The sequence below is a fragment of the Aphanomyces astaci genome, assembly GCF_000520075.1.
Source record: "Aphanomyces astaci strain APO3 unplaced genomic scaffold supercont1.1, whole genome shotgun sequence".
In the NCBI taxonomy this organism is placed as follows: Eukaryota; Oomycota; class Saprolegniomycetes; order Saprolegniales; family Verrucalvaceae; genus Aphanomyces; species Aphanomyces astaci.
In genome coordinates, this window is record NW_009798264.1 from 597,741 (window position 1) to 614,736 (window position 16,996).

A 16,996-nucleotide genomic window follows, 5' to 3' on the forward strand; every position below is an offset into this window, starting at 1 on the left:
TCGCCCCAAAGTTGAAGCCAGTAGTAGGAGATGGCGTCGCTCCAAACCCAAATGCAACAGGTGTCTTTGAAGTAGCTGTAGAACCAAATGCCACAACAGGCTTCGAGCTCGTGTCTGGGGGGTAGGCAGACGAGACCTTAGGGGCAGCGGTAGAACCAAATGCAACAACAGGCTTCGAGCTCGTGTCTGGGGGGTAGGCTGACGAGACCTTAGGGGCAGAATTAGAACCAAAAGCAACTGCTGGCTTGGAGCTCGTGTCAGGAGGATAGGCTGACGAGGCCTTTGGAGCAGCGGAAGAACCAAACGCAAATGCTGGTTTGGAGCTCGTGTCTGGGGGGTAGGCAGATGAGGCCTTTGGTGCAGAGGGTGTCGCCTTCACCCCAAAGCTAAATCCACTGGTCGTGGTCGAAGCGGGGGAAGATCCAAACGCAACGGCTGGCTTGGAGGTCGTGTCTGGGGGGTAGGCAGACGCGGCCTTCGGAGCCACGGGTGCTTTGGTCGATGTGGGTTGGAAACTGAATCCTTTGGCGTCAGGAAACGCATTGCCAGCGCCGAAGCTGATGGCGTCGAACGCATTCGTTTTGGTCGTGCCACTTGACGAACCAAAGCCGAATCCACCAGACGTTGCCGATGGCGCCGCCACTCCAAACCCACCGCTCCCAACTGTCGCCTTGTTTTTCGAAGGCTCACTCGTTGGTTGTCGTGGTGTTGTACACGCCACGCATTTCGTCGCGTGCTCGTCTGGGTTGGAGACAAAGCATGCTGAGCATTTCCAACTTCCAGCGGGGGCTTTGAACTTGGCAAACGCCTTGGCGATGTCAACTTCAGATTTCATTGCGGCGTGCGGGTCGACGTCGGCCACATTGTCGCTTTCGTCGTCGTCTTGAATCTCGGCAAAGATCCAATCGACATACCACGCCACAAAGTCCTTTTTGAACACCACGCCGCCTTCTCGAGTCAACTTGGCCAGCGTTTTCTTGTGCTCGTCCGCTGAGTAGACTGTGCCAAGGGCGTCAAATAGCAATTCAAACTTGTCCACTGGGATGTGTCCTGTGTGGGTCGAGTCCACTTCGTCAAAGGCGTCTGAGGCCTTGTCCTGCTCTTGTTGCATCTCAGCTTCTAGATCGGCGTCGTCGTCGTCACTGTCGTCGTGTGTAAACACATTGTCCGTGTCGTTGCCATACGAAGTCTTTTCGTCGTTCTTCTTGTCGTTGGTGGATGGCTTTTGCGGCGATGGTGGTACGCCAAAGCTAAAGCCTGATGTCGATGTTGTAGGCAGCTGCTTGGTCCCGTCTAGCGTCGCTGGGGTGGTGGTGGTGGTGGTGGCGCTCGACACTCCAAAACTAAACCCCCCGGTGGTGGAAGTACTAGTCGTGCTAGGCACTCCAAAACTAAACCCTCCGGTGGAAGTAGTAGGTGGCATCGTTGCCGTGGCGGCGGCATTAGCTGGTGCAGCAGTTGTCGATACCCCAAACTGAAACTGTTTCGTCGTTGGTGCGGACGACGTGGCAGGGGTAGCCTCCTTGGGCTTAGGGGGTGGTGTGGTTGCAGGGGTGGACACTCCAAATGAAATCCCCTTGATCCCCCCGCTTGCCCCCCCAAAGCCAACCGCGCGCGGGTGGTCCTCCTTTGATGCCGCCGCCGCCGTCGGATTGGGCGACTCACACGCTACACACGCCGCCGCGCCTGCGACGAGGTTGAGCACCATGCACTCGTCGCACTTCCAGCTGCCTTCAGGGCGTCGAAACTTCTCCATGGCCTTTCGGATGTCTTCGTCCGACTTCATGGTCGTGTCCACGGCTTCGTCGCCGACTTCGTCCGCCGTGTCGTCGTCGCTGTCAATGTCGGCCATGATCCAGTCCACATACCACGCGACAAAGTCCTCTTTTCGGACCTCGCCGTGGCGGTCGAGCTTCCGGATCGTCCGCGTGTGGGCGTCGGCGGCATAGACCGTGCCCAGCGCGTCAAACAAATTTTCAAAGTCCGCCAGTGGAATCGCGCCGACGCCGTCCGTGTCGACGGCATCGAACGCCGCCGACGCTTTTGCGAATTCCTCCGCGCGCTCCTCGTCGTCGTCCACATCACTGTCGTCGTCGCTGTTGAACACGTTGTCCGTGTCTTGGCCAAATGCGTCTGAACGACTCGTCGTCGGGTCAAACGTGAACGACGGGGCGGCGGCAGACACATCAAACACCACGCGCTGCTGCTGCTGCTGGCCGGCCGATTCGCCTTGTTCCTTGGAACCAAGGGTGGCGGTAGTAGCCACCGGTGAGGTTAGCCACGGCGCGGCCACGGTGGGGCGGGTACACGGCGACAGTTGCACCGCAGGCGGCGCCACAAACTCCAACGCTTCGCCGACCGTGATGTCCAGCAACGCAAAGTTCAGCGCGAGCCCTTCCGTCGTGGCGCACAGCACCAACGGACACGGCGCATACTTAAAGTCGTCGATGCCTTCGATGTCGATGGACGAGTTGAGGATCAACGTCATCCCCACGGGGTATGTGTCCTCGTCGGCTACCCATCATACACAACATCGTCATGACGCTACTGTCCAGAGAGGTGGCGACGTACCTGCGTTCATGGGAAGACGAGGGGTGTACTTTTCCTCTGGTTTCCACTTTTGCCAGTCACCACTTTCGGGGTCGCTCACAAGCAGCTCAATGTCAGTGCTCAATGAACACCCAACGAAAAACATCCGCCACGGCGCCAAGTAGCACGAGTAGAACGCATGTTCGCGCGGCGCGTCGGTGTTGGGGAAGAAGTCCACGAGTTGGTCCAATGGAACGGGGTTGCCGCCTTCAAAGAGGCACGACGTCACTTCCACGTCGTCGAGGGCGCCGCGGCGGTAGCCCGCAAGGAGGAGGTCGGCTTCGGCCCAGTTGATGTGATGGACTAGATGGGGACAGGATAGTGTTATACGATATGACAAAGAAAACACTTGTACCTGCGGAATTCTCGGTGTTGTCGGGGTTCACCAGTGTGTCGAGTTTTTGGAACGCTCCGTCGTGGTATGTCAAGCGATGAATCACCCCTTCGTCGTCGCCGACGGCAAGAATGCTATTGCTGGGGCTCCAGCAATGTGCCGTGGCTTCGATGGAGCCTTCGAGACACTCCAAGTTGCCTTCGATCGTGTAAACATGGACTTGACGAGTGGTCGTGAGCACTGCAAGCCACTGGTCGTCCCCAGCATTGTCGAGTTGGGCACTCCACGACAACGCCAAGACGTCGGCACCATTGCAGAGACATGTAGGAAGTGCTTTCGAATCCACAACGAGACGAGCGAGTTCGTAGATGGCAAGAGACGAGTCGAACGCAACGGCCAACAGTCGTTGGGACGGGGACAGAGACAGCACATGCGGCGTCGTGGGCAGAGACACGTGGGCGTCAAACGGCATCGGAACCAGTGGGTCGAGGTTGCTTTCTTTCCTTTCCACACTGTCCTTGGTCGCACCTTCCAAGGTAGCAAAACGTGTCACGCCAAGGCCTCCTGGAACGGCCATGACCGTCACGCCAAATATGTTCGAGTGTGCGACGCATTGTGGGTTTGTTTTATCCAACGATGTTGTGCGATAGGCATCTGCTTCGTTGTCTGTGCCAGGGGATGGGTAGAACCGAAGGATGCCGCGGTTAAGCACACGGACCTGCTCGGCTTCTTTCTCCATCTCGGGATTAAGCAAAAGCTTCCCACCACAAATGTGCACTGTTCAAATTGTCCGGATAATGTCCGGATGTCCATGACATTGGCCAGCAGTTCGTGCAATTTTAAAATGTCAGATTCACAGTATTGTATCATTGCCAATTGAAATAAATACTATTAATAGTATAATACTACGTATTAATAGTACATAGGTATATTTGAGATGGATTTATTAATACATTTTGTAAAACTACTTGGAACATAAGGGAAGTTCCAAGAGTTTTCAGAAATAGCATGAGCCAATCAAAATCGATTTACCATTTTTTTTTCACGATTTTGAAAAAAGACGTCAAGGACGTCGTTTTTTACTTTTGGTATAGTGAGTTGCGGAAAAAATCGCAGAAACAGAGGTAAAAAAGTAGGAAACTGTATTGTCGACCAAACCGGGAGATGCAGGAACAGGCCGTAAATTTGACATTGCGATCCACTACCGTGAACATGTAAACGGACATTGCCGTGATGTTCACAGAATTGCTGACTCCTTTCGTCGCTTTCCCAAATCGCTCGTTTGACAAACTGATGATTCTGCTCTACTTGAAGGGTTAAACCGGGTATTTGCCTCACCACGTGTCGGATAGGATGTGAAATTTAATTCCTGATCATACATTTACCTATATACTTATAGAAATTTACTATCCGTTCGCTACCCGTTCTATATCAGAAAGAAAACATTTCATCCCCGCATGTGCAAGAAAAATTCGACACTCCACGCATGCGCGCATGAGCAAAATGCGGAACTTTTGTGGGTGAATACATAGACTAGGAATGACGACGAGGGATGGGACGCATACCAACTTGTAGACTATTACACGGCACATGTGCACATCACAACCTACACCGTGGCAGCTAACTATAGATAGCGGCATCTCATGCGCATGTTGCACATGTGCGGAAAGTCCAAGCGCAGGTGGTCAAATTCTCGGGAGTGACGCATGGAGGTGAGCTGAAACTGTGAGATCATGTACTCCACATGTGTAGGAAGGTAGTGCATGCAATCATTCTTACCAACGTGAAGTACAGAGGACGAAAACGAGGACGGTGGAGGACGAATTTGTAGTTTTTCGGGCACATGCGTGCACATGTGCGAGCGCAGCATGTACAGTATCATGTCAATTCTACAAAGATCATGCATTTCCACATGTAACGTTCAAAACCATATAAAACATTTCAATACAAATTTCTATATAAAAAGTTGATATAATACAACATACATTGAGACTTGGATAAAATACCGTTCTAATACCAGGTGTCAGAGATCTGGCAAACCGGTATACACCACCGCTGTACTTGCATCCCAACATCCTCGTGTTTTCACGTATGAAGGCAACATTTTGAAGTAGCGTTAGCATGTTGCATGAAGGACAGACTTAGTCAACATGCGAGATAATCGCGAGTTTTCGTTCATTTCCTGCATCTCCCCGATCCACAATCGATCTGATTGGTTGAATTTCATTGAGAAGATTTTTATTGGCTAATAATTATGAACTCATCTGAGGTAGCCAATCAAATCGATGTAAATTCCTACGAGAAACCACGCCACAACACGAAGTTTCACTCGAAAGCACAACACTTGGAACCACTTTGTCATTTTGCTAAAAATATCTACTTGGATGAGAAATACAATACAAAAGGTATTGTATTTCTCATCCGGATAAGCCCTGACAAGCTGCTTCGCGCACTTGGAGGAGCGACAATCTTGCATCCAACGAGCTTCAGTCGACAAACAAATCTGCAAAAGTAAAATTGTTGCATTAGATTATGCAGCATACCCGTAGCAAGTTGGTGAGACGATTTTGATCTCTCCGCAATTTGCAACCGGTATTATAAATCGAGAAATATCTCATTTGCGAGTAGTAGCAACATATACAGTACTGATTTGGCTGTTTGTGGGGGGAGAAATGCTCATATAGTATGTGGAGGTTTTGACAGTCTCTCATTTTGAAATCAAAGCACGGTAGCTTTTGTCCAATTCAGGCGATGGTTAATGTAACCACCGATCAGCTCATGGACGAATGAATCCCCCTTCTAAATGCAATGAATTACACTTATCCCATCGAGATGTACTGTGTCTGATCGAACAGACTAAGGCAAACGCCGAGTGAAAGCTTAAGCGCGGTTTTGGCGAGCCAAAGGACCCATCCACTTGGCCTTTTCTTCGGCGGTTTGGAAGCGACCGTGCCCCATCTTGGACGAGGTATCGATGAACTTGAGCTTGATTTCTTCAAGGGCGATGCGCTTGGTGTGCACCAAGAGCGACTTGCGGAGAGTCAACACACGCTTCTTGGTACCAGCGACGGCACCCTTGAGCATCAACCAATCTTCGTTGACGATACCGTAGTGGGGGAAGCCACCGAGAGGCGTGATGCTCTTCTCGGTCAAATCCTGTTCTGTGGTGGCCGACTTGGCGTCGCCGGCAGCACCGATGCGGTAGATCTTCTTGTTGGCTTCGGTACGGTGATGGTACCCGAGCTGACCGGCACGCGCGACGGTGAAACGTACGCGCGACGGATGCCAGGCACCGATACAAGCCACCTTGCGGAGACCACGATGGGTCTTGCGGGGAAGGCGGGACACACCCCAACGGGTGATCACACCTTCGAACCCCTTACCCTTGGTGACAGCGCACACGTCAATCATCTCGTCTTGCGAGAAGACAGCGGTGACGGGCACCGGCTTTTCGAACAAGGAGTGGGCAAAGTCGACCTTTTCCGCGACCGAGCCACCGTTGACTTGGATTTCCAACAGGTGCGCCTTCTTTTGGCGGAGCTTGACCTTGCGGATTTGGGTGTGGGCAATCACACGCACGACTTGGGCGTACTTCTTGATGCGGTTGAGTTCGTTTTCGATCTCGGCCGGCTTCTCGGCGTACTTCTTGGCGTACTTGGTGAACGCCTTCTTCTTGGACTTGTACCAGTTCTTGTAGAAGCGGCGGCGCACTTCTTCGCTCAAGTGTTCAGCCCACACCGTGGTCAAGGTGCGGAGACCGCGGGGGGTTTCCAAGTAACCGACCACACCGACGACGACGATCGGGGGAGTTTCCACGATGGTCACGGCTTCGACGATTTCCTTCTTGTGCACCTTGGAGCCAGGACGTTCCACTTCGCGCACGATGTGGGTCATACCGGCCTTGTAGCCCACGAAAGCGGTCAATTGGCATGGCTTGGTGGCATCATCGCGGGGGAACTTGCGGATGCGACCACGATGGTGCTTGGTACGCTTCTTGGGGAGGAACCCAAGGTTACCATGGCGGGGAGCTTCAAACTTACGATGCGACATCTTGAAGGGAAATGGGAAGTGAAAACGGCCGCAGTCTTGGCCATGGTACACCTTGGGCGTGACCACCAGCCAAAACAATAGTTTGGCTGGCCAATGGGCTTGACGTTTGTACATCTTTTCAGCGAATCAAATGTCTTGAATTTAATGGCGTTCACAATACGTATTTCGAATGCGAACTTCGATTCGTGAATTCGTCCGTGTTCGACTACTCCATCACGACATATTTTGTCATTGATACAAAGCGCGGTCGCTCTAACATGTCAACGCTGTATACGTAGTATGGAGCAACAACGATAGACAGACCGACCACATGCGTACCCGACAAGAACTGCCAAGAGGCCCCAAGTGACGCTTGGATATTCTGAATGAAATGTAGTAGTCTGGTGTGTTGTACAGATTAACAGGATGGGTTGTCTTCAATCTACTGTAATGCAAAGACGAGCGTTCTCTAGACAGAGCCGCTATGAAAGGCGCTCAGGGAAGGCAGCATTCATGTGTGTGTAGAAGTGTTAACTGTAAGTCCATTATTGTCGATAAGACATCCAGTAAGCTTAACGGCGCACTCTCATGATGGGTGGTGACTTGATGCATAGTGAATTCAAGTATATGAATTTTAGCCAATTAAAAGGCCCCGCTGGGACTTCGTGCGTCTCTGTTTGGACCGTTCATCCCGTTGTAAAATCCAGAAATCCCCCTGCAGCAGCATAGTACTATCGCAATATGGCCGACGAATCGACGCACAAAGTCAACTTGGTGTCGCAAGATGGGGACAGCTTTGAAGTGTCCCGCGCCGTCGCCATCATGAGCGAGTTGGTGCGGACGATGATTGCCGACGAGCAGGACGAGGAAGTGCAGGAAATCCCGCTTCCCAACGTCAAAAGCACCGTGTTGTCCAAAGTGATTGAATTCTGCAGCCACCACCACAACAATCCGATGGCAGATATCGAAAAGGTACGATCCCTTCGCTTCAGAAGCGTTTCATCTGACGTTCGTGGCACAGCCTCTGCGTAGTGGCGACATGAACGACGTGGTCGGCGAATGGGATGCGTCGTTCGTCGACATTGAGCAAGATTTGCTCTTTGAATTGATCTTGGTACGTCGCCTTTTCGGCCTTCCATTGCACTCAAGGATCACATATAGGCTGCGAACTACATGGACATCAAGAGTCTTCTGGATTTGGCTTGTGCAAAGGTGGCGAGCATGATCAAGGGCAAGACTCCCCAGGAAATCCGCGAAACCTTCAACATCACGAACGACTTCACCCCCGAAGAAGAGAGTCAAATTCGCGAAGAGAACAAGTGGTGCGAAGAAGCTTAGGAACTATTTGCCTCTGGTTAATGGAGAAAGCATATTTTGTGATGAGAGCGCGGTGGTTGTTCTCCATTTGGATGCAGACCTCGTGGTCACGGCCTCAACCATTGCACACACATCGCCTTCTATTGATACTGGAAGCAAACTCCAAAACTACAGTAACGGTAATCTAGCTATACAAGATCTGATTGCAAATAGAACCGTTACACCTTCAAAAATGATCGTTCCACATTTGCACCCGTTGGTTGTGGCGGAGTTGGTGGGTTGAGATCATCACAAGCCTGCGAACCATCCCTCCATGGAGGCGGAGTATCATTCGTTTGAGATCGACCATGTCCTGCAACGCAAAGGCGTGGCGACTGATGCCGCAGGCAAGGCATCGAGGGAGTCGTCATCGTCGTTGTGGGCGTTGAGTAACATTGCCATCCCGCTAAACTACATTTGCATCGGTCTTATCATCACCTTCCCCAATGCGTTCATCGAGTACTACCCGCGGCAGCTCGGGGCGTCCGACTCGCAACTGAGTACCATTGGCGTTGTGCGCAACCTGCCTTGGACATTCAAGGTACCATCCATCCACACCCACATGCATATGTCACCTCCTTCGTAGGTGCTCTATGGGGTCCTGGCAGACGTATTTCCCATCGCGGGCCATCGTTTCAAGCCATACATGGTGCTAGGCTATGCAATCGCATCCATCTTCAACCTCTTGTTGGCGCAATATGCCGACAACATGTCTGTGATCACTTTCACGACCCTCCTCTTCTTCTCCATGTTGGGCCTCATCATGGTCGACGTCATGGCCGACGCCCTTCTCACGTACAAGGCCATGGCCGAGCCGGAAGGGTCTCGGGGTCACATCCAAGGCACGATCTACATGCTCCGCTTCCTCACAGAGACGGTGGGGTACTGGGGCGGGTCCATCCTATCCAACCGCGACTCGTGGGGCTGGGGGCTGTCGATGGGCCAGTGCTTTGGACTCTTGGCGCTGCTTCCCGTGATCACGATCCTTCCGTTTCTGTACTTCATGGACGAGCCAGTTGTCGTGACTGTCCTTCCCTTCCGGGGCCAAATGGCCATGATTTGGAAGATGCTGTGTCTGCGCGCGACGTGGCAGCCCCTCAGCTTCATCGTGCTCTACCACACGCTGCACACGTACAACGCCGCGTGGGGCAACTTTCTCCAAGTCCGGTACGCGTTCAACGCGTTCGAGTATGGATCCATGGCAGCCGCAGGCTCAACCGTCGGTTTTCTCGGCGTGTTCGTATACAAGCGGTACCTCCTGGACGGGGGGCACTGGCACTTTGTGTATACATTTGCGAGCGTGGTGATTGCAATCTTTTCCGTCGCCAACATTGTGTTGGTGTTCCGCCTCAACGAACCCCTGGGCCTGCCGGCGTACTGGTTCGCAATGGGGGACTCGGCTATCATGAAGTTTGCGTACGGGGTGCAGTACCTCCCATCCGCCATTATGTTCACGCGCGTGTGCCCCGAAGGCCAGGAAGCTGTGGCCTATGCGCTTCTCACGGGCTTCTCCAATCTGTCTGGAGGGTTTGCCAGCACCATCTCGAACGCCCTGCTAGGCATTTGGCCCGTACAACTGGAAGATATGAAAGCCGGCGAAATCGACGGCATCTGGAAACTGACGGTCGTTACCAGCGTCATTCGGCTGCTCGCTCTTCCCTTCATCCCGTACCTTTTGCCCAATTCCATCGAAGCCCTCGACCGACTCAAACAGCCGCATCTTGCGTCGCGCGTCGGCGGGGCCTGTGCAGTGGCCATCTACGCCTTTGGGTTTGTGTGGGTGGTGATTGTGAGTTTTCTTGCCATCACGTCGCCGTGTCTGCAACTTGTGGGTGGGCACGGATGTACTGTATAATACTTCAAAGTAGTAACAAAGTAGTAACAAAGTAGTACAATTGATGTGAATGTTGATTGTAAACATCTACCGATTCGGAACTTGCACTTTCGTTGGATGGGGTTGTCGTAACGTTGTCAGTTACACTGAAACCAATTGGAAAGGTTGGACATGGAGACGCGGCGCCACCTGGACTTGTCTGTGGATGTAGGCGATGTGATCGCGGAAGACTTGCCTCCGATGGAAATCACACCGCTTTCGACCATCGTGCCCATGAGTTACGTGTTTGACGACGTCGAACACCGCACGATCTCTGGGATCATCCACCTCCAGTACCAAGTTCGCAGGCGGCAGTCCTGCAGGCGCAATCTCGCCAAATCCAATCGAGTGCCGTTGGCCACAACAGATGCAGAGTTGCGCGAATGGCATGGCGCTGCACGAGGTAAAGTGCATTCGTCAGAGCCAGACTCGTCCCCCATCGTCGTCATCAGCCCAAAATACCCCCCTCGCCGTCCCCAGCAGCAACAGCAGCAGCACCCCCTTCGACTCGTCATTTGCGGACCCCCGGCAGGCGGCAAAGGCACCCAGTGCGAACGACTGGTCGAAAAGTATGGCGTCGTGCACCTGTCGACAGGGGACATGCTCCGAGCGGCCATCCAGGTCAACTCGAACACGGGCCTTCGCGCCAAACAGTTCATGGACGCTGGAACCCTCGTGCCCGATGACTTGATTGTGCACGTCATCTTAGAGCGGCTTCAAGCGCCTGACTGCGCGCAGAAGGGGTGGCTGCTGGACGGATTTCCACGAACACCCGTCCAAGCCAAGGCCATGGTCGACGCGGGCATCGTTCCCGACCTCGTGCTGGTGCTGCACGTCCCGGACGACGAAGTGGTGGCGCGCATCTCTGGACGCCGAGTAGACCTCACCACCGGCAAGACGTACCACGTGACGTTCAATCCGCCGCCGCCGGGTGTGGATGTGGTGCAGCGAAGTGACGACAACGAAGAAACGATCCGAGTGCGTCTGGCCACATACCACGCCAACTGCGATGCCGTCGTGGACACGTTTGTGCCGCTGTCGACGATCTTGCATGTGGACGGGATGCTGCCCAAACTGGAAGTGGTGACACAGGCGGACACCGGGATTCAGGCCATTCCGACTGGTGTTTCGACCTCCCCCTTTAAGCGACAAGTATTGGTGGAAGGAGAAGCCAAGGGATTTCGCTCACCAAAGCCGCAAATCTCATTCAAAGAGCACCATGAATTAATGGAATCTCCTCGCCCCAGTGGACTCCGTCAAATCTCTGGCAAGTCCACCCCTCGGTCGACGAAACTACAAGCAAAGATAGCGTCGACGTCGGACGTTCCACCTCCCTACGAGAGCAAGCCGAAAAACATTCAAAAGCAGTCGTCCCCGATTAAAACAATAGCCGCGCCGCCGAAACTAGTCCTTTGTGCCCCCCCTGCGGGCGGAAAAGGCACCCAATGCGACCTCCTTGTCCGGCAATTCGGAATGGTCCACCTTTCTACGGGGGACATGCTTAGAGCTGCCATTAAAGCCGGCACCGACGTCGGTTTACAAGCCAAAGCGTTTATGGACGCAGGCAACCTCGTTCCAGACGAATTGATCATTCACGCTGTTTTGGACCGCCTGAAGCAGCCCGACTGTGTCGAGCGAGGGTGGCTGCTCGATGGCTTCCCGCGATCTGCCGGTCAAGCCCAAGCCATGCTCGATGGGGGCATTTCCCCGTCGCTGGTTGTCGTCCTCAACGTCCCAGACGACGAAGTGGTGTCGCGAATAGCGGGTCGCCGCCTGGACCCGGCGACAGGTAAATCGTATCACGTCGAGTTCAACCCACCCCCCGAGAGCGTGGAAGTGGTTCAACGTAGCGACGATACCGAAGAAACGATCCGCGTCCGGCTCGCCACTTATCACGAACATTGTGGCGCGGTCGTGGACTCGTTTGCGTCTATATGTCGGCGTTTGACCGTCGATGGCTCCCTTCCCATAGAAGACATCGCCAGCCAAATTGTACAAGCCATGACATCCCCTGGCAAAACCACGAAGCCTCCGAACCCGCGGCAACACCACCGCGACAAATCTAGCATGAAGCACCCCCTTCGACTCGTCATTTGCGGACCCCCGGCAGGCGGCAAAGGCACCCAGTGCGAACGACTGGTCGAAAAGTATGGCGTCGTGCACCTGTCGACAGGGGACATGCTCCGAGCGGCCATCCAGGTCAACTCGAACACGGGCCTTCGCGCCAAACAGTTCATGGACGCTGGAACCCTCGTGCCCGATGACTTGATTGTGCACGTCATCTTAGAGCGGCTTCAAGCGCCTGACTGCGCGCAGAAGGGGTGGCTGCTGGACGGATTTCCACGAACACCCGTCCAAGCCAAGGCCATGGTCGACGCGGGCATCGTTCCCGACCTCGTGCTGGTGCTGCACGTCCCGGACGACGAAGTGGTGGCGCGCATCTCTGGACGCCGAGTAGACCTCACCACCGGCAAGACGTACCACGTGACGTTCAATCCGCCGCCGCCGGGTGTGGATGTGGTGCAGCGAAGTGACGACAACGAAGAAACGATCCGAGTGCGTCTGGCCACATACCACGCCAACTGCGATGCCGTCGTGGACACGTTTGTGCCGCTGTCGACGATCTTGCATGTGGACGGGATGCTGCCCAAACCGGGCGTGGTGAAAAGTGTCGACACCGCGATCGAGGTCGTTGAAACGATAGCACGGAAGGGTGGGGGATATGCGGACGAAGAACTCTCTTTGAGCGAGTCGGACCATTTGCGGCTGGCCAAAAAGGCTGTATTGCGCCATGCGGCTGTGGCGTCTCAAACCCATCAACCACCGACGGTAGCCGTATTAGGCCCACCAGGCTCGGGCAAATCGTATCATTGCCACTGGCTTCACGAGCACTTGGGCGTGGTGCACTTTAGTGTGGGCGAAATGCTGCGGCGGTCGATTGACGCTGAAACCCGCGTGGGAGTGAAGGCAAAGGTATATGTCGAGGTGGGGGATGTTGTTCCAGACTCACTTATCGTCGGCACAACCGTGGAGATCCTTCGGGCGCGGGAGTGCCGAACCAATGGGTGGGCGCTCGACGGGTTCCCTCGCACTAGTGGCCAAGCCAAGGCGTTGGTAGAGCATGACATCGTTCCAGATATCGTCGTGGTCCTCGATGTCGTGGACGACAACGAAGTGGTGCACCGTATCAGTGGCCGACGGTTCGACCCAGTTACGGACCACACGTACCACGTGACGTTCGACCCGCCGCCGCCCGGCGTGGACGTCAAGCTGAGAACAGACGACACGGAAGGTGCCGTGCGCTTGAGTTTGGCGCAATACCGAGCGCATTGCGTTGACATCGAAGCCGTGTTGGCTGCGCATACAAAGGTAGTGCACGTCGACGGATGCTTGAGCAAGGCACAAGTCCACGCGCACTTGAGCCGGCTGTTTCCATCATTGAAGGCGAAGGGTAAACACCCCACCCAACCCTCTGGATTGCGACCTCCAAGGGGATTCCACCACGGGCACCATCCAACTAGTCTAATGAAAGCAGCGAGCAGCCTTAAGCCCCTCAAACTGCCACCAACTGTGCTTGCTGCGTATTCGCCACCCAAAACCAACAGGCCAAAGTCCACGCACAACGACGACGACGACAAAACAGTGGCCGGCACGAGCGCAGCCACAGACGACGATATTCAAGCCGCGCTGGCAGAGTTACACGAGATTCAAGTGGAAAACGTTCGGTTAAAACAACTTTTCCTAGACACGAGCAAACATCCCTCCAAGGAAGGAATGTCGAAACCTCGCCAAGGCAACCGCGGAGGAGGTGATCGTGAGTACGACGTCGTGCTCGAACAGCTGGCATCGGAAAAGAAGAGCCTTCAACGGGTGACCAAGCGGCAAAAAGAAAGCATCGACGCAAACGAGTGGGAAACACTTCTCCAGAAAACGATGACGGAACTGGACATCATGCGCAAGAAGATCCAAGCTTGCAAAAAGAGCCACGCCGTTGTCTCGGACGAGGAAGAAGCCAAGTGGAAGGCAGTGCAATGTCGCCACGAGCAGCTCAAGACAACGTGGCGTCAGCTGAACCAGCCTGACTCGGTCACAGCGACCGAGAAAGCAAACGCCAAGCTCAAACTGTTGAAACGAGAGAAGACGTTGCAGCGAACGGACGAAGGGTACTACCTGCAAAAAGCCATCCACGTCCAAGCCACGACGACGCACGAAGTCCACCGCATGCAAAAACAAACGGCGCGGTTGCAGGAAGCCATCGCGATGGCCCAGTCGCAGCTGGACACGTGTGCGGCAGAATGCAGCGAGTTGCAACGCCAGATCAACACGAAACAAGGAGCGTTCTTGCCCAAGCTACCCAACGCGAAGGCGGTGCATCCACCAGTCCCCACAAGGGTACAGTCACATGCTAGTCTGCCGCCCATTGCAGTGAAAAAACCACACACAGGCTGCGATGTGCCCAAGAAACGAATGGCCGTGCCCCCTCTGAACCACACATCGCGGGATAAGTACTAATGGTATGTGACAGGGGTTGAATTAGTGTTATATGTGGCGGGGGTTGGATTAGTGTTACATGCCCTTGTCTAATATTTCCACGACATCGCGCAGCTCTCGACTTTGCCACAGGGCGATCGGATCGTTTTCTTCTGAGTGCAAGTCTTCTTCGGGGGGTGGCGGCGGTGGACCGCTAAGTTGGGTCAGAGAGTATAATGTGATGGAGCCCTCGGGTTGGATATGTACAGGCAGGGCTTCGGACGCGGCCGTCGACGGAAACGACGCTCTCAGCGATTCAGCAGTGGAGGACGTTGTAGTTGAAGACGGTAACGTGGTCGCTGTGGTTGGGGAATTGAGCTCGCGACACATAGATTCAGCTCGGTACAGCAATAGGTAGTACAGCGTGGACAGGCCATTGTACAGTTTGCCAGTCAAGGCTGTGACCACCATGCTGCGTGGAAGGCCGAGAACTTCCATGTGATCTAGAAGCTGGCGCTGTAGCACCGATTTGACGGCATCTGCGAGGAGATCCAAGCTAAGTTGACGGTACAGGGGCAGATGTTGGTGTCTTGCGGTGTGAAATTGACGAGTCCAGATGTGGCTTCTCACGTCATGCAGCTGCAGTCTCTGCAACAAACCAATTAGTCGCTACTCCAAGCAAGTAGCAGACGAACGTACTTTTGTTGGGTCGCCCTCCAGCATGCCCCTTAGCAACGCCTGGGCGTCTGGAGTGACAAAGCCAGGGATGTCGAACCCGCCCTTGACGATTTTGCGGTACAAGTCGTTGTAGTTGCGCGCGCGAAAGGGGAAGTACCCACAAAGCATCGCAAACAGCAGCACGCCGAGGCTCCATACGTCGACGGGTTGGCCCCAGTACGTTTTGCGATGGATAATCTCTGGGGCCATATAGCAGGGCGTTCCGCAAAAGGTTGAAAACGGCTTGGACGTCGACTGCACGGCGCTAAAGCCAAAGTCCACGAGCTTGGTGTTGCCGTAGCGGTCGAGGAGGATGTTTTCCAGTTTGATGTCTCGATGGACGAGCTGCATGCTGTGCATGTACATGACTGCCGACACGACTTGCATAAACAGCAGCCCCGCGTCGTCTTCGGCCAGCCGCTTTTGCCGTTTGACAAACTCACACAAGTTTCCCACGTCGCTGCTGACGTTTTCCATGACAATGTGCAGCTTGGTGGAGGTTTCAATCGTCTCAAACAACCGAATGATGTACCTACTCCCACATATAGTTCAAGACAAGTCACGACGTTTATTTACCACGTACGGATGGTCGAGTTTCTCCATGAGCTTGGCTTCGTATTGAATGCGCTTCCATTGCGCGGCATCTTTGGTGCGGCTGCGCTCGTACGACTTGATGGCCACCACTTGGCTCGACACCTTATGGGTCGCCACGCGTACTTTGCCAAACGTTCCCACGCCTACCACCTTGCCGAGAACGTACCCGTCGAGGGTGGTCGTGTGCACGTTGTCCTCGTCCAGCATGCTAAAGCAAATCTCGTCTCGCTCGGGTCGATTTGCCGGTTTCGCGACAATCGTGGCAAGGGCTTGTATGATGGCTGTGAGCGGGATGACTTGGTGCTCGACGGTTTGGAACTTGCATCGAGGCAATGGATGGTGTCGCTGGTTGTTGTTCGTCGTCGTGGTTGATGGCGGCAGCGTCTGGACCGACTCTTTCTGAGTCTTTATCACGCGTTTGACACTGCTGGCACTTTTACATCGCCCCCGTGTTGGTGTCTACCGTTCCCATGTTGGAAAATTAAATTGCATGGATCGTACCTTGTCACTAGTCTGCTTCCCGCTTGTAATGGCATTTGCTCGCTGCGATGCGAGTTCGAATGCCTTGTTTTCAGCCAACAATCGAGCACACACGAGGGCGTGTTGGAGCTTTTTGCTGCCCGAGCCGCCGCTGGCCGTTTTGGGTCGGCTCACTTCCGCATGTGCTCCTGGGGAGGGTTTGGTGGGTTGTTTCGACCACTTTGTGACCTACCAGACACAGCTTCATTTCCAACAGCACAGCGCTCATCATATCTAATACCGCGTATGTTGGATCTGTGGTGACGTCTTTCTTCACGCTGGTTAGCATGCGTGCGCGAAACCCAGGCGCTGATCCTTGCCTGTATACATACGAACAAATCTTTCAGCCATACAGCAACGTCAATCGTCCCTACCTAGCGGTACGCAGAGGAATATACTGCTTGATGGGAAACCTCGAAACCACAACCCGTGACGGCGCTCCGTCCGCCATCGTAGCGGGGCGTGGTTTCGGTCGCCTGTAGTGAATCTATTTTTAGATTTTGAGAAATTATCCG

At 54.1% G+C, this 16,996-nt stretch overlaps 6 protein-coding genes across 7 annotated transcripts; 3 read left to right on the plus strand and 3 right to left on the minus strand.

Annotated features, from left to right (window-relative positions):
- Positions 1-257: 257 nt before the first annotated feature.
- Positions 258-3,662, minus strand: H257_00216 (hypothetical protein; the record flags this gene model as incomplete). The annotated part of the gene is made up of 4 exons (XM_009822793.1): positions 258-373; positions 397-2,514; positions 2,572-2,892; positions 2,945-3,662. The coding sequence occupies 4 exons, from the start codon at positions 3,660-3,662 to the stop codon at positions 258-260; spliced, it is 3,273 nt and encodes a 1,090-aa protein (XP_009821095.1).
- A 2,052-nt stretch (positions 3,663-5,714) lies between these two features.
- Positions 5,715-7,013, minus strand: H257_00217 (60S ribosomal protein). Its single transcript, XM_009822794.1, has one exon. It carries the CDS (start codon positions 6,971-6,973, stop codon positions 5,804-5,806), a length of 1,170 nt encoding a protein of 389 aa, XP_009821096.1. The 5' UTR covers positions 6,974-7,013; the 3' UTR covers positions 5,715-5,803.
- A 635-nt stretch (positions 7,014-7,648) lies between these two features.
- H257_00218 (hypothetical protein) lies at positions 7,649-8,337 on the plus strand. Its single transcript, XM_009822795.1, has 3 exons — positions 7,649-7,924; positions 7,974-8,066; positions 8,114-8,337. The coding sequence occupies exons 1-3, from the start codon at positions 7,694-7,696 to the stop codon at positions 8,288-8,290; spliced, it is 501 nt and encodes a 166-aa protein (XP_009821097.1). The 5' UTR covers positions 7,649-7,693; the 3' UTR covers positions 8,291-8,337.
- A 174-nt stretch (positions 8,338-8,511) lies between these two features.
- Positions 8,512-10,236, plus strand: H257_00219 (hypothetical protein). The gene is made up of 2 exons (XM_009822796.1): positions 8,512-8,849; positions 8,895-10,236. Exons 1-2 carry the CDS (start codon positions 8,583-8,585, stop codon positions 10,161-10,163), a joined length of 1,536 nt encoding a protein of 511 aa, XP_009821098.1. The 5' UTR covers positions 8,512-8,582; the 3' UTR covers positions 10,164-10,236.
- A 28-nt stretch (positions 10,237-10,264) lies between these two features.
- Positions 10,265-16,968, minus strand: H257_00220. Of its 2 annotated transcripts, XM_009822798.1 has the most exons (7): positions 16,856-16,968; positions 16,723-16,801; positions 16,464-16,670; positions 15,952-16,421; positions 15,351-15,900; positions 12,642-15,299; positions 10,265-11,063 (listed from the first exon to the last, which is right to left on the minus strand). In XM_009822798.1, exons 1-6 carry the CDS (start codon positions 16,930-16,932, stop codon positions 14,748-14,750), a joined length of 1,935 nt encoding a protein of 644 aa, XP_009821100.1. In that variant the 5' UTR covers positions 16,933-16,968; the 3' UTR covers positions 10,265-11,063; positions 12,642-14,747. The 2 variants fall into 2 exon arrangements, with proteins under 2 accessions (XP_009821100.1, XP_009821099.1); XM_009822797.1 differs by having other exon boundaries at positions 10,265-15,299.
- Positions 10,273-14,693, plus strand: H257_00221 (hypothetical protein; the record flags this gene model as incomplete). The annotated part of the gene is made up of 1 exon (XM_009822799.1): positions 10,273-14,693. Exon 1 carries the CDS (start codon positions 10,314-10,316, stop codon positions 14,691-14,693), a length of 4,380 nt encoding a protein of 1,459 aa, XP_009821101.1. The 5' UTR covers positions 10,273-10,313.
- Positions 16,969-16,996: the final 28 nt, after the last annotated feature.

Excerpts from the sequence above, each read along its gene's own strand:
- H257_00217 (XM_009822794.1), bottom strand. The coding sequence starts at position 6,973 with ATGTCGCATCGTAAGTTTGAAGCTCCCCGCCATGGTAACCTTGGGTTC.
- H257_00220 (XM_009822798.1), bottom strand. The coding sequence starts at position 16,932 with ATGGCGGACGGAGCGCCGTCACGGGTTGTGGTTTCGAGGTTTCCCATC. Across the intron at positions 16,802-16,855 it reads ATTCCTCTGCGTACCGCTAG|GCAAGGATCAGCGCCTGGGT; the intron begins GTAGGGACGATT and ends GTATGTATACAG. Across the intron at positions 15,901-15,951 it reads ATGGAGAAACTCGACCATCC|GTACATCATTCGGTTGTTTG; the intron begins GTACGTGGTAAA and ends ATGTGGGAGTAG.
- H257_00219 (XM_009822796.1), top strand. The coding sequence starts at position 8,583 with ATGGAGGCGGAGTATCATTCGTTTGAGATCGACCATGTCCTGCAACGC. Across the intron at positions 8,850-8,894 it reads ACCTGCCTTGGACATTCAAG|GTGCTCTATGGGGTCCTGGC; the intron begins GTACCATCCATC and ends CCTCCTTCGTAG.
- H257_00218 (XM_009822795.1), top strand. The coding sequence starts at position 7,694 with ATGGCCGACGAATCGACGCACAAAGTCAACTTGGTGTCGCAAGATGGG. Across the intron at positions 7,925-7,973 it reads CGATGGCAGATATCGAAAAG|CCTCTGCGTAGTGGCGACAT; the intron begins GTACGATCCCTT and ends TTCGTGGCACAG. Across the intron at positions 8,067-8,113 it reads TGCTCTTTGAATTGATCTTG|GCTGCGAACTACATGGACAT; the intron begins GTACGTCGCCTT and ends GATCACATATAG.